This window comes from Pan paniscus, chromosome 10, assembly GCF_029289425.2.
Source record: "Pan paniscus chromosome 10, NHGRI_mPanPan1-v2.0_pri, whole genome shotgun sequence".
In the NCBI taxonomy this organism is placed as follows: Eukaryota; Metazoa; Chordata; class Mammalia; order Primates; family Hominidae; genus Pan; species Pan paniscus.
In genome coordinates, this window is record NC_073259.2 from 31780583 (window position 1) to 31793870 (window position 13288).

At 34.9% G+C, this 13288-nt stretch overlaps 1 protein-coding gene across 7 annotated transcripts in view; it reads right to left on the reverse strand.

Moving 5' to 3' along the window:
• MON2 (MON2 homolog, regulator of endosome-to-Golgi trafficking) overlaps positions 1 to 13288 on the reverse strand; it is a 131456-nt gene that overhangs the window by 28476 nt on the left and 89692 nt on the right. For 5 of the 7 annotated variants that reach the window (XM_055096521.2, XM_055096520.2, XM_055096522.1 and 2 more), the window contains 4 exons: positions 8903 to 9525; positions 4634 to 4777; positions 3983 to 4000; positions 3564 to 3692 (listed from right to left, as the gene is read on the reverse strand). In XM_055096521.2, the coding sequence (XP_054952496.1) occupies positions 3564 to 3692; positions 3983 to 4000; positions 4634 to 4777; positions 8903 to 9525 (914 nt within the window). The remainder of the gene's footprint in view (positions 1 to 3563; positions 3693 to 3982; positions 4001 to 4633; positions 4778 to 8902; positions 9526 to 13288) is intronic. The other 2 variants (XM_055096524.2, XM_003824814.6) reach the window with 1 other exon arrangement.

Sequence of the window (13288 nt, forward strand, 5' to 3'; positions counted from 1 at the left end):
ATTAGAGTAAAAATTCTGCTGTTATGTAAAAATTCGGGTCTAAAAGTAGAAAAATTTTCGTATTTCAAGGATATAAAACCAAATATCATCATCTTCCACACAAATTATTACTGAATACTCATACAATATACATACTAACCATTACATATTAGCATGAAATGTGCCTTCATTAACAGATAATTAGCACACCCAGAATCTATTTATCCCCTTCCCCTCCTTCCACCTCCATATAATCCATGTGCTTTGGGAGGAACTGTCCCTACTTCCAGTTTGGGAATTCAGGCAAAGAGATGATGAGTTGATTAAGCCAATGAATCCAATCAATTTCCCTGGCCATAATCATTGGTTCAAGAGTGGGTATGGGACCAAAGCTGATCCACTAAAAATTAATTTTAGGAACTTAAGAAGAAGAATAGAAGTGTGTGAACGTGTGTATGCAGGAACATACACACTCTCTCTCTTCCTCTCTCTCTTCCTATTGGACATATAATCTTGTTACTGGCCTACAGCTATGAAGAGAAATGATATGGTCAATTCTTAGCAGAACTTTCTGGAGAAAGAAATGTGGTTTTTGATGATACTGCTGAACCACTGGATCAGCCAGTCACAATGCCCTTCCTCTATCTTTGAATTTTCCAATTAAGCATGCCCAAAAGTTCCCTTTATTGTTAAAGCTAGTCAGAGCCTGAGTGTATGTCATTTGCAACCAAAAGAATACTAAGTGATATAGGGCCATTTTGAGTTTACATTTTATAACTCAAGCTAAGATAAAAGAAAAATATGGTTTGCTACTGCAATTGATATTTTATTAAAATCAAGAAAAACATTAAGCATAGCAGATCCATTCAATTTATATATTTTATTTTTAAAAATGTTTACACATCTAAACAGGAAGTGGTATACAGTATGTGCTCAGTAATTGCCTGTCACCACAAGGTTCACAATTTTGGAGAAAGAGCCTTGTCCAATTAACCACAAAACAATGTGGTAAGTGGCATCAATGAAATGGGATTATAGAAAAGAGATCATTTAACTCTTTTAAAAATACAAACTGAGTGGCTCGGCCTGGTGTTTCATGCCTTTAATCCCAGCACTTTGGGAGGCTGAGGTGAGCGGATCACTTGAGGGCAAGAGTTCAAAACCTGCCTAGCCAACAAGGTGAAACCCTGTCTCTACTAAAAATACAAAAATTAGCCATGTGTGGTGGTGTGCGCCTGTATTCCCAGCTACTCAGGGGGCTGAGGCAGAAGAACTGCTTGAACCCGGGAGGTGGAGACCGCAGTGACTGAGCCACTGCACTCCAGCCCAGGCAATAGAGCAAGAGTCTGTCTCAAAAAAAAGAAAAAAAAATGTATACATATATATAAACTGAGGCCAGGCACAGTGGCTCACACCTACAATCCTAGTGCTTTGGGAGAAGGAGGTTAGAGGACTGCCTGAGGTCAGGAGTTTGAGACCAGCCTGGGCAACAAAGCAAGATCCAGTCTCTATAAAAAATTTAAAAATCAGCTGGGGGTGGTGGTGCCCACCTGTAGTCCCAGCGACTTGGGAGGCTGAGGCAGGAAGATCACATGAGATCAGGAGCTTGAGGCCGCAGTAAGCTATAATTATGCCACTCCACTCCTGCCTGGGTGACAGAATAAAACTCTATCTCTAAAAAAAATAAAAATACACAAACTGATTCATATTAAACTGATTAGTGTTTAATCCTTCAATGGTTAAAGAATAAAGTCTGATCTTATGATGGCTTAGAAGACCAACAGTTATGTTTTCAGACATATCCCAGGTTCTGAACTAAATTTCTCAACATTTCTTAAAAATATACCATGATCTTTTACACGGCTTAATTTACCTATAATACCTGCCTCCCCCCTTTTAACCTAACTCTTAACTTTTTCAAGTGTCATCTCTATTAATTCTTGCCCAAATCCCCTCAGCAGTTGACTTAGTTTTTTGTCTTTCAGAGGAACTCAATTTTTATTCAGCACTGACTACTTGGCAAGCATCATTAAATGCTGTATCTCAATGGATTCTCTCATTATAGGTAAGACATGTAAGTAGTATTGGTATTATCCTTCTTTTAAAGACGAGAAACATGCTCAGATAGGTCAATTTGCCAAAAGTCATAAAGCAGTAAGCCAGTAACAGTGGACTATTCGAAGTCAGGCTATCTGAATGCAAAGCCTCCACTATGGTCTTTACCTAGCACTTAACATACTGTAGTATTACTTGTTTGCCTTTCTTTATTCTCCATATTGAATTATTAAATCTAAGAATCATTTTATTCATTTTAAAATTGCTAGCACCTTGTAGAAAGATGCTTCAAAAATATGCTCAATAAATAAAGAGAGAGGATAGTTTTGGTGAGGTAAGCAGTGAGGAGAGAAAAGTATCGTGAAAGTCAAGGGAAGAAAGAGCTTTCAGAAGGCTCAGGTTTCAGAAGGCCAGTACCATGCTATAGGGAAGATAAATCATTAGAGAAGGACTGAGGATGTGAAGATTTGGTCTTTTGTAACTTTAAGAAAGCAGTTTCTGTGGAGCAATATGGACGTAAGCCAACACACAACAGGCAAAGAGTGAGTGGTGACTAGGTGAAGGCCACAAACTGTTTAAGGGATATGGAAATAAAGGAAAGCTGAAAGAGGATGACAATTTGAGTAGTAAGTACAGTTGAGAGAAAATTCTTGTAGTATCCAAGGCTTAATAATCCTTGTATGAGATGGCTGAAAGAAAAATGAAAATAATCACCAATGAAGAAAGGTGGGGATAGATGAGTCTTGAGAGAAGACAGCTCAAGTTGGTCTGGTATTTATACAATCAATATAAGGTACATCCACACGCTAGAGGAAGAACAAGGTTTAGGGCTAGTCCTTCAAAACAGAGGGAAAAACAAGAAATACGCCTTAGAGGAATGGAACACAATCAACAAGAATCTTTTAAATGGCTGTCCATATACTAAAAAAGTGGCTTTAAAAAAGTCAGCATGCATGTTCAGTTAAGTGTATGGGCTGCATTGTGAATTTCTCTCTGAATGCTCATCAATCTTGAACCTTGAGGAATATTGTCCTAAGAAACCCCCTCACTGGGTTATCTGGGAAAATGTAAGAACTGTAACAAATTTTTTTTTATTATACTTTAAGTTTTAGGGTACATGTGCACAACGTGCAGGTTTGTTACATATGTATACATGTGCCATGTTGGTGTGCTGCACCCATTAACTCGTCATTTACATTAGGTATATCTCCTAATGCTATCCCTCCCCACTCCCCCCACCCCACAACAGGCCCCGGTGTGTGATGCTCCCCTTCCTGTGTCCATGTGTTCTCATTAAGAACTGTAGCAAATTTAATGCATATTTATGTTAAAATATTTTTCACTAAAAAGAACTTTTAGAAAAATGGCTTGCTAAATACAATTCATGAATATTGGAGAAAAGTCATTACAAATAATAATACAAATTGTATTTGCTATTTATCCCAATATAATGATAATGTATTACCTAAGGAATAATTTCAATAATGTTCTTACCATCTAATGAAAGTGTAGAAATGAAAAAAAGATACCTTAATAATATTCTGGAGCACTTTCTCATTCACCACTGCTTTGTGACACGCTGTTTTTTGGTATAAATCCACAACTACTTCTAAAGACCTTTCAGCAAACGGCACATAATTCAAGGCTACCCATTCCGCCTAGAAAGTAATATTTTCACATGCAGTTAAAAATAAACCGAGATTAAATTAATCATATTGTTTTCAAAGAGAAAGCATCTTTGTCTTAAAGTTCAGGCCTTGGTTTTAGGTCAGATTATATTACATGCAAAGTTTTCAAAGAGATATGTACTTCATGAAAAAAATAATTTTCAGCCAGGCAAAAATTAAAACTATTGGAAAAAGCACATACAGCATTCTACCAAGAACCGGGAAAGATGTACTTTATTTGTTGCCAATAGGTTAGGACAATTTTAGGAAATTTAACTCACCGGTGCAAATAGTTGGATCTATTGTGATTCCATTGTGTTGCAAGACAAATAGAATGAGAAAAGTTAATACATATTTAAACTACTTTTGGACGATATAAAATTATAATTTTTATGTTGAGTGAACAAAATCAGCATGTGCATGCATTCAGAAATTTACTTAAACAAAGTTAAAATTTGCCAACTATGGCTATAAAAATATTTTATATAAAATCCAACTAAATTTCACACCAGTAGTGTACAACTTCTTATTTAGTACAAACAGTTTCTTCATCTTGCATGGCAGGCATCTGTTTTAAGTAAGATTAGACTTAGGGATTTAGAAGCTGTTTTGTATTGGGATGGGGCAACCAAGAAAGAGGTACAAAGGAACTTATATTTTTCAAGAAAGATGTACTGGAGAGTAATATGAAAGGCCAAACTTTCTGAAGAATCAGTTGGAAGAGGAAAGTCATAAATGAGGAGAAAAAGAACACAGAACTAGTTTCCCAAACAATATTTCTGTTCAGCTTAAACTGCTAACAGACATGTATAAATATATTTGTGAGTGAAAAGTATCCTTTTCTGAGATAATCAAAGTCCATCTTAAGTGGAACTATCTGTATTTATAGGCCATGAAATCTTACAAAGTAAATAAAATTTACAGTAAATTACCTGATTATATTTTGCATTTGCAATGTGCTTTGTTTCCAGCTGTCCATACTGTGGAGGTTTACATGAAAATTCTACAAATGCCAACAACTGGTCAAATATAGCTGGATACATTATCTGCATGTTTTCTGGTCCTACACAAATGGCCTATAAAAGCAAAATAAGAACATTAGAATGCATAATCTGAACTCCATTAAGTTCTTTACTGTGTATATATTTGTTTAACCACAGAATCTTAAAAACTGTCTTATTTTATGTATTATACCATCTTTTCTGAGCCCTAAAGGACACAAACTATTTTAAACTGTTATAGAATAAAGTATAGGCTGAAACTGTTAATCAGCTAAAAAATGTTCTTTTTTACAGTGTGATTTATTTCTTAACAGAATAGAAAAAGGGCCAACAAAGTGAAGTCCCAGGCAGTCCTCAGGTTCTACAATCTGATCATTTGTTCAGTAATACAGCCATTAGGCCATTAAGAATGTGTGACTGACCACGATGACACTGACTTCAAATTCTGTGATATCAGTTCATTGAAATGACATCTGATTTCTGCACCATGCCTGGTCCACCAACTTTAACAAATAATCATGTGTGTTACAGTTGGGAAAATAAGTCATCTACGAAAATTTGTTTCTAAAAGAAATGTATGGATTAATTTTTGACAGGGCTGTGTATATTTAATGTGAAATGTATCTAAATATATTGATTTGATTTAAAATAAAATATTTTAATATAAGAAAACATTTTAATAAATAGTAACTAGTTTCTCTAGGTTTCTTACTTCAAATAATTTGATAGGAAGAAAGAATAAAATGCATATCGTGATACTGCAGATTTTAATTATTTCAAATGTGTTGAAAATACTTAAATCAGGTTTTTTTTTCTAGCCACAAATTTATTTTTTCTTCTCATATTTTCTTGTTTAAGTCTTCATTTTTCTCCATGAGAAAAACATTTAATGATATTATTTATGAAGTGTCTAAAATATACTTGTGCTTTATAAGACAAAAAGGATGATCACTTTATGCCTGAGAGGATAGGTATTCTTAAAATCTTAAACCAAAATTCAAACCATTTAACTTTTTTAAAAAGTTTCTTTAAAAACAGTATGTACAAAATTTATTTTATGCACTCCATGGCTTTTAGCTTATCAGATAACACATTAGTTTTATTTTCCCTCAGAGGAGTTGTAGCCATTTAGCTATAACGGAACTTTTAGATAAAACTGCACTGAGATATAAAGTAGATATGCAAGTGCTGCCCATACCCAAGTGTGATTGTCCTATAATTATAATGTAAGAAAGTAGTAAAAAGACATCTAATACCATGTCTCAATATTTTTTTCTCAGAAATAATGAATAATTTGAATAGTAAAATTTATACACTCTAAAAATTCTCTTTACTGACTGCTTGTAATAGTTCTACTTTCTTCCTCATTAACCTCTTGCTGGATCTTAACTCTTAGAAGTAAACAAGTAGTAATTACTGTGGAAAAAGAGACTGAATTACTCTAAGTGAATTGTTTTATTTTCAATGTCTAACAACAACAAAAAACCATATGTGGGTACCTGAGAAAACTAAGTATTATAATTTCTTTGTAAGAATCTTAACACAAATTAATGACTTAACTATGCATTTTGATTTTCAATGGTCCTTTATGATAAGAAAACATACTAATAGTGTTATAGTTGATGTATAGAGCAATTTGGGGACTTTAAAATGCATAATTTGGAACCCACAATTTTTTAACAACAAACTCCATCTAAGAAAAAGTTTTTATGGGCTTTTCTTCAGTATTCTGAAGTCTGAATATCAGAAAAATCTATAGAATAAACCTGATAACAAATTTTAGTCCAAAAGCTAAGAACTGATAAGCAATCTAGATAATATTTCCTATTAGTCCTTGAAAGATGTCTATTTGAAGACAAGAAAAAATATTGAACACCTGATTTCTTATATTGTTTAAGGTTTCACTTACTAACTCATTTAATAATAATCTTTTCAGTGCCTGGCACATACTAAGGCCTTTGCTAGAGAACTTGATGATGAAAATAACAACAGCTAACATTTACTGGATGTTTAACTCATGCCAGGCACTAAGTGCCTTACAAATATCCCACATAACAAGCAAAAAGTTGTAGATTTATTATTTTTACTTTATAGATGAGGAAGCTGAAGTATAGAAAGATTAAGAAACTTGCCCATGTTATTTAGAAGACAGGGCTTTGTTACACAACTCCAAGGGCATCATTCACATACAATGTGATGCTGTCTCCTGGAGTGCAACTCCGGCAGCCCCGGTGATGAATGCAGATATGGTATCCAGCCATCTGACTAAGAAGTTTAGCAAAAAATAAGACAGATGCAGTTTCCTGACTTCAGGACTTACAGTAAAGCACATACAGAAAGCAGATAATTAAATTCCCAGTTCCTCTACATATGCTAAAATAACTTGGCAATACATAAATAAATAAATTAGCACATATAACTAAGTCAACTTGGCTGGGAACTGGTGGTTTGAGAACAAAGAGAAGACTGAGAACTTGAAGTCCTAAACAATATAAAAGCACGGAGGAAGAACAACATAAATGCTCCCCTTTAGAAAGAAAACATGATATCAGAAATTAGTTTCTCTCTTAGGAAAGAAAATAGCTTTCTATCAATAAAGTATTTTGCTCGATAACTATTAGTTTAAGGATAAAGTCCAAAAGCAAGTAAATTTGGCTTGTGCAAAAATTTTCTTACATCTGTGGAAGAAAATATAAAAACACTCTGATAATAAAATATACATTTTTCTGTTAGGAGATACTAGAAACCCATTGAAAATCTCACATTCAAGGTCTATGAAACATCATTTAGGTAATCATACAACACAACAATGGCTAGTGTGAACATTAATAATAATTTTAAAATAATATAAATGAACAACAATAACCCTTCCAAAGTTTCAGACTGTTTTCAAAGCTATTAAAAGCTCAGAACAAATTACTAGTAGTTGGGATAAATGATTCCACTTTTCCTCTCACTGCTAAAGCAGAGTTTTTTAAAAATAAAACTTACATTTTTTTTCTGAAAAAAAAAAGTTTCTTGTTTATCCTGTACACATATATAAAAACCTGAATCGAAAATCTGAATCAGAGTACCAGATTACGGGCATCTCAAAGGGCCTATGTCTTATTTTCTTTTCTGATAGGATAACTCTTCCATCCCCTGAAGTCTATAAGCAACTTATTTGCATGTCCAATGGACAGGGTGGGTAATTACTTTTCTTCCCCATTGAAAATAAAGATGGGTATTTTGAGTTCAATTGTAGAAAACTAATACCCCTACACTGAATATTTTTAAATGCCAGATTCTTTTTTCCTGCACAACGCAACTAGGGTTCAACAGTTCAAGAACTACTGCTCAGCTAAACTGCTTCCAGAGGTAATTAAGATGTATCATCGTACAGTAGAAATTCTTACTGTGAAAATTTTTATCATTCCAGTTGGGTAAGATGCAGTTAATCAGAAATCTAATTTACACTACACAAATGGTTACTGATAACATGTGTGATCAGAATCTAGAGCTACTCCAATCTTATTAGAATGTTTTTACTTTGTTGGAATGGCTGGCTACTCAGTTGGCATTTTTTTGCTTAGCATTTTGATGACTGTGAATTGTGCTATCAATTTTTCTTGCTAGTCTAAAAAACACTTTGAATTTGATCTAGCCTTGCTTGCTAATCTGAATTTGCTCCATAATTTTAGATCTGTTTATCTGAATAGTATTTTTTTTGCAATAACAAAATACACACAGTAAAAATAAATCTCTTTAAAAACCATGAGGAAAAATACTTTTTATAAATTTCTTTTTTTTTAATATAGGCTTTCAATAATTTCAGAACTAAATTTAAGCACAGATTAAAAAAAATAATCCCACTGCTTATTAATTTTCTAATTATAAAAGTACTTTACTAAAACTTTTATTCCAAATATTATATCCTCTTGTGAAGACTTGCGTGGACAAACCAAAAATCCTGGTGAAGTGAAACATTAGGATGCAGGCAGCTTCTTTAAGATTCAAAACATACATGAATTACCTTTCAAAATCCAAGAGAAATCCACAAGTTTTCAAAATACCTAGATCTTGACAATCCTCAGTTAATCCCAAAGTATACATATAAAACAATCTTGATGATCTAAAATTTATCCCCGCAAATATATAGCAAAATAAAAAAAATTTCAGAGAACTATATGCATTATTACTTAGCCACTAAAATTATATTACCTTTTGGAGAACATCTAAAGCTGTAAGTACAGCTTCCTGTAAACTTGTCAAAACTGCTTCGGTATAAGATGGAAGAATAAAAGGGGATGCATCTGAACTTATTGGGACTGAAATAGCACTGTGCAATATGACTCCCAACTTTTGCAAGTCATCCATATTGAAACCAGTTTTTATGTGTTGGTAGAGAGCTGGAAATATCTGAATTAAAGCTGTAAGAAAAGGCTGGCTAGGAATAAAAGTTAGTTTATCAAAAGTAATAGGAGGCTTAGTACTTTCAGATCCAATTCTATACCAGGTATTCCACGCAGCCCACCATAGATTCAAATCTTCAAGCTCATCAGTAACAATGGGTGGCTCAGAGCTACTATATCTTCCAAGTTTTTCTCCAATGGAATCTGTTCTTACAAATGGCCTGCTCATGCCTGATATGGGCCCTATAAGAACAGGCACAGGTACATTAACTACAGGTGGTGTCTCAGGCTTATCTGAGTCTCTGACAGGGGACACAATCTGTAAAATTTCCTGGAAGCTTTTCAGAGCAGCCAGAGATACTTCATTGTTTTTGCTGAGTGCTGCTGACTGTATATGGTCAAGAAGAACATCCCAAGCTCTTGAAAAATCTCCTATATTAGGAAGAGAAAAAAAACTATTATCATAAAAGTGATCAAATTTTCTCTTCATATTAGACACTTGAAAGCATATTTGCTTAATTTTTCTGCTTAAAATCCTACAGAACTGGAAAATATATGACTAGGTACTAAGGTACTAACAATGGGAATTAAAATTATCACAACCTAGAAATTCAGTAAAAAAATTTTTCAGATATAGGAACAAAGGGCACCAAGAGGAGGATGATGGATATATCAAATAATGTTTCAATCTTAAAAACAAAACTCAGGTAGGTGACGGGTGCACTAAAATCTCAGACTTCACCACTATACAATTCATCCATGTAACCAATAACCACTTGTACCCCAAAAGCTACTGAAATAAAAAAAAATTAAAAACCCCAAAATATGTATGTACTTATACATATTTATACCATTTCCCAGAACTTCTGCCAAAGGATAACAGAAAATTAAATCAATGAGGTTGAAACAAAAGCATTTCAGTAACATCTTCAGTCTATCCATCTACCTTTATTAATGATTAAGTTAAGTAAGAAGTTCTCGTTCTTAACCAGAGAATCATTGGAAAAGTCGTAACTTAGGACAGTATAATACGTGTTTTTTTATTGGCCTAAATATTTAAGATAAACTATGTCACATTCATAAATCTTAACTTTATACTTTAGTTTTCATATTTAAATTATTTTAGAGCTGCAGAATTTTTTTCTTTTTTTTTTTAAGAGATGGTATCACACTCTGTTACCCAGGCTAGAGTGTCATGTGGTATGATCATGGCTCACTGAGCTCAAGTGATTCTCCCACCTCAGCCTCCCAAGTGTGGCTGGGATCACAGGCACATGCCACCATGCCTGGCTAATTTATTTTTAAATTATTTTTTGTAGTGATGGGATCTTGCTATGTTGTCCAGTCTGGTCTTGAACTCCTGGGCTCAAGTGATCCTCCTACCTCAGCTTCCTGAGTAGCTGGGACTACAGATGCACACCACCACACTTGGCTAATTTTTGTATTTTTTGTAGAGATAGGGTTTCACCATGTTGCCCATGCTGGGCTCAAGCAATCCTCCTGCCTCAGTCTTCCAAAGGGCTGGGATTACAGCCATGAGCCACCATGTCCAGCCAGATGTTTTCCCTACAGCAAACAAGCCTACTGGCTTTGTTAATAACATGGATTATTATCCACATACCTACATTAAAATGATGTAAAAAATTAGGAAAGGTGATATTTTCCAAAGCAGTACAACGTAAGTAGGCTATGAAACATGTAAAATAAATAATCAAGGTTTAAGGACTTTCATTTTGGAAAGCTGATAAATGACCAGATTTTTTTAAAAAAGGGATAAACCCCAAATTCCTGGGAAAGCAGTCGGTTAATAGAAAAGCTTGAAGTAGGTCTGGTATAAAACAATAGGTACTATCTGCCTACTCTGGACAAATTGTAACACCTGCCTAGTTATATACATCTTTCCCCTCCATATTCTTTTTATTAAAAATTGAGGGCTGGGCCCAGTGCCTCACATCTGTAATCCCTGCACTTTGGAAGGCCAAGCGGGTGGATCACCAGAGGTCAGCAGTTCGAGACCAGCCTGGCCAACATGATGAAACCCTGTCTCTACTAAAAACACAAAAAATTAGCTGGGCATGGTGGTGGGCACCTGTAATCCCAGCTACTCAGAGGCCGAGGCAGGAGAATTGCTTGAACCTAGGAGGCAGAGGTTGCAGTGAGCCAAGATCACACCACTGCACTCCAGCCTGGGCAACAAGAGTGAAACTCTGAAACTCCATCTCAAAAAAAAAAAAAATTGAGGTATAATTTACATACAATAAAAACACAGAATTTTAAGTAAACTGTTTAAAAGAGTTTTGACAAATTACATTTTAAAATGTCAAACAATTAAAACACTTCTACCTGTTGCCATCGAAGTTTAAAAGTCTCATGAATCCCTATATTTGCCAATCAGAATGGTGACCTAATATCAGATTTAGAATATCCCGTGCCATTTAGGGAGAAAAACTCCTGCAATTTCTCTATTAACATATTTTATGTCAGAGAAGGGGTCCCTTTAAAAGAGTAGATATAATTATATATTGCACGTGGTTATGTTAAAAATATAAAACTTATTCTAAAATAACAAATATCATTTCTTAAAGTTATAAAAAATTATCAAAGACATTAACTGTCTTATGTCTTCATTTAAAAAAAATCTAAATCTAGGCTGGGCGTGATGACTCACGCCTGTAATCCCAGCACTTTGGGAGGCTGAGGCAGGCAGATCACCTGAAGTCAGGAGTTTGAGACTAGCCTGACCAACATGAAGAAATCCCGTTTCTACTAAAAATAGAAAATTAGCCGGGCATGGTGGCGCATGCCTGTCTGTAATCCCTGCTACTCAGGAGGCTGAGGCAGGAGAATCGCTTGAACCTGGGAGGCGGAGGTTGGGGTAGGCCAAGATCGTGCCATTGCACTCCAGCCTGGGCAACAAGAACGAGACTCCATCTCGAAAAAAAAAAAAAATATATATATATATATATATAAAAATCTATTCGTTCTCAGCTTTTAAGAGAAATATCACGAAGGTACTAAAAATGATGCTCATTTTGTCAAAACTTAGCAAATGTACAGTGAAAATTTGTGCATTTCACTGTACGTAAATTTTATATGAAAAAAATCCCAATATTTAAAAATACATATACCAAGCCCTAACATGCAAAATGGATCAGACACCACAAATAGTTTTTGGAAAAAAGGAGAAAAAAGTGCACATAAAGAACAATATACAAAAATGCTTATGGAATGAGTAAATATGCTTGTGCTTTAACACAAATTAGTTTAAAAAATGCCAAACACGAAATAATAAAATAAATAATATGTACAACATGCTCATAACTATGTACAAAAGTATCTCTGTTCACCTTTTTCTACCACCACCAGCATTACCACCAGAATTGAAAGTAGTATAATCGGCAACCGGGTTTCTCAGTCTTAGTACCATTGACATTTCTGGTTGTATAATTCTTTGTTATAGGAGGCTGCATTGTAAGATGTGTAGCATCAACCCTTGCCTCTACCCTCCCCAGATAGCAGTAATGCTCAACCTTCCCCAGTTATGACAACTAAAAATGTCTCCAAAATTGCCAAATGTCTTATGGGAGTATAATAGGCCCTGTTTGCGAACCCCTGATATACACAACCAACAGCTTCCTAACCAGTCCAACAACATCCTGTCATCCTTCCTTGTTGCCATTCCATTCTACATACACACTAAGATATGCACTTTGTGATCTTTTTGAAGTGCATATTTGATCATGTCAAATCATGAATTAAAATCTATCAGTAGTTTTTTTCATTGCTCTTAGGATGAAATCCTTTTTTTTTTTTTCGAGACAGGGTCTCACTCTGTCACGCAGGCTTGAGTGCAGTGGCACGATCTTGGCTAACTGCAGCAACCTCCACATCCCAGGCTCAAGCAAGCCTTGCACCTCACCCTTCCAAGTAGCTGGGATTGCAGGTGTGCACCACCACATTTGGATGATTTTTTATTTTAAAAAAATTTTTGTAGAGATGAGATCTCATTATATTTCTCAGGCTGGTTTCAAACTCCTGGGCTCAAGCTATCCTGTTGCCTCAGCCTTCCGAAGTGTTGAGATTATAGGCATGAGCCACCATGCCCAGCCTCCTAACTTTCTCCTAACACATTCTACATGATCTGGATGATCTGGCCTTTCACTACCTCTCAATCTCTTTGATAATCAAACTCTTT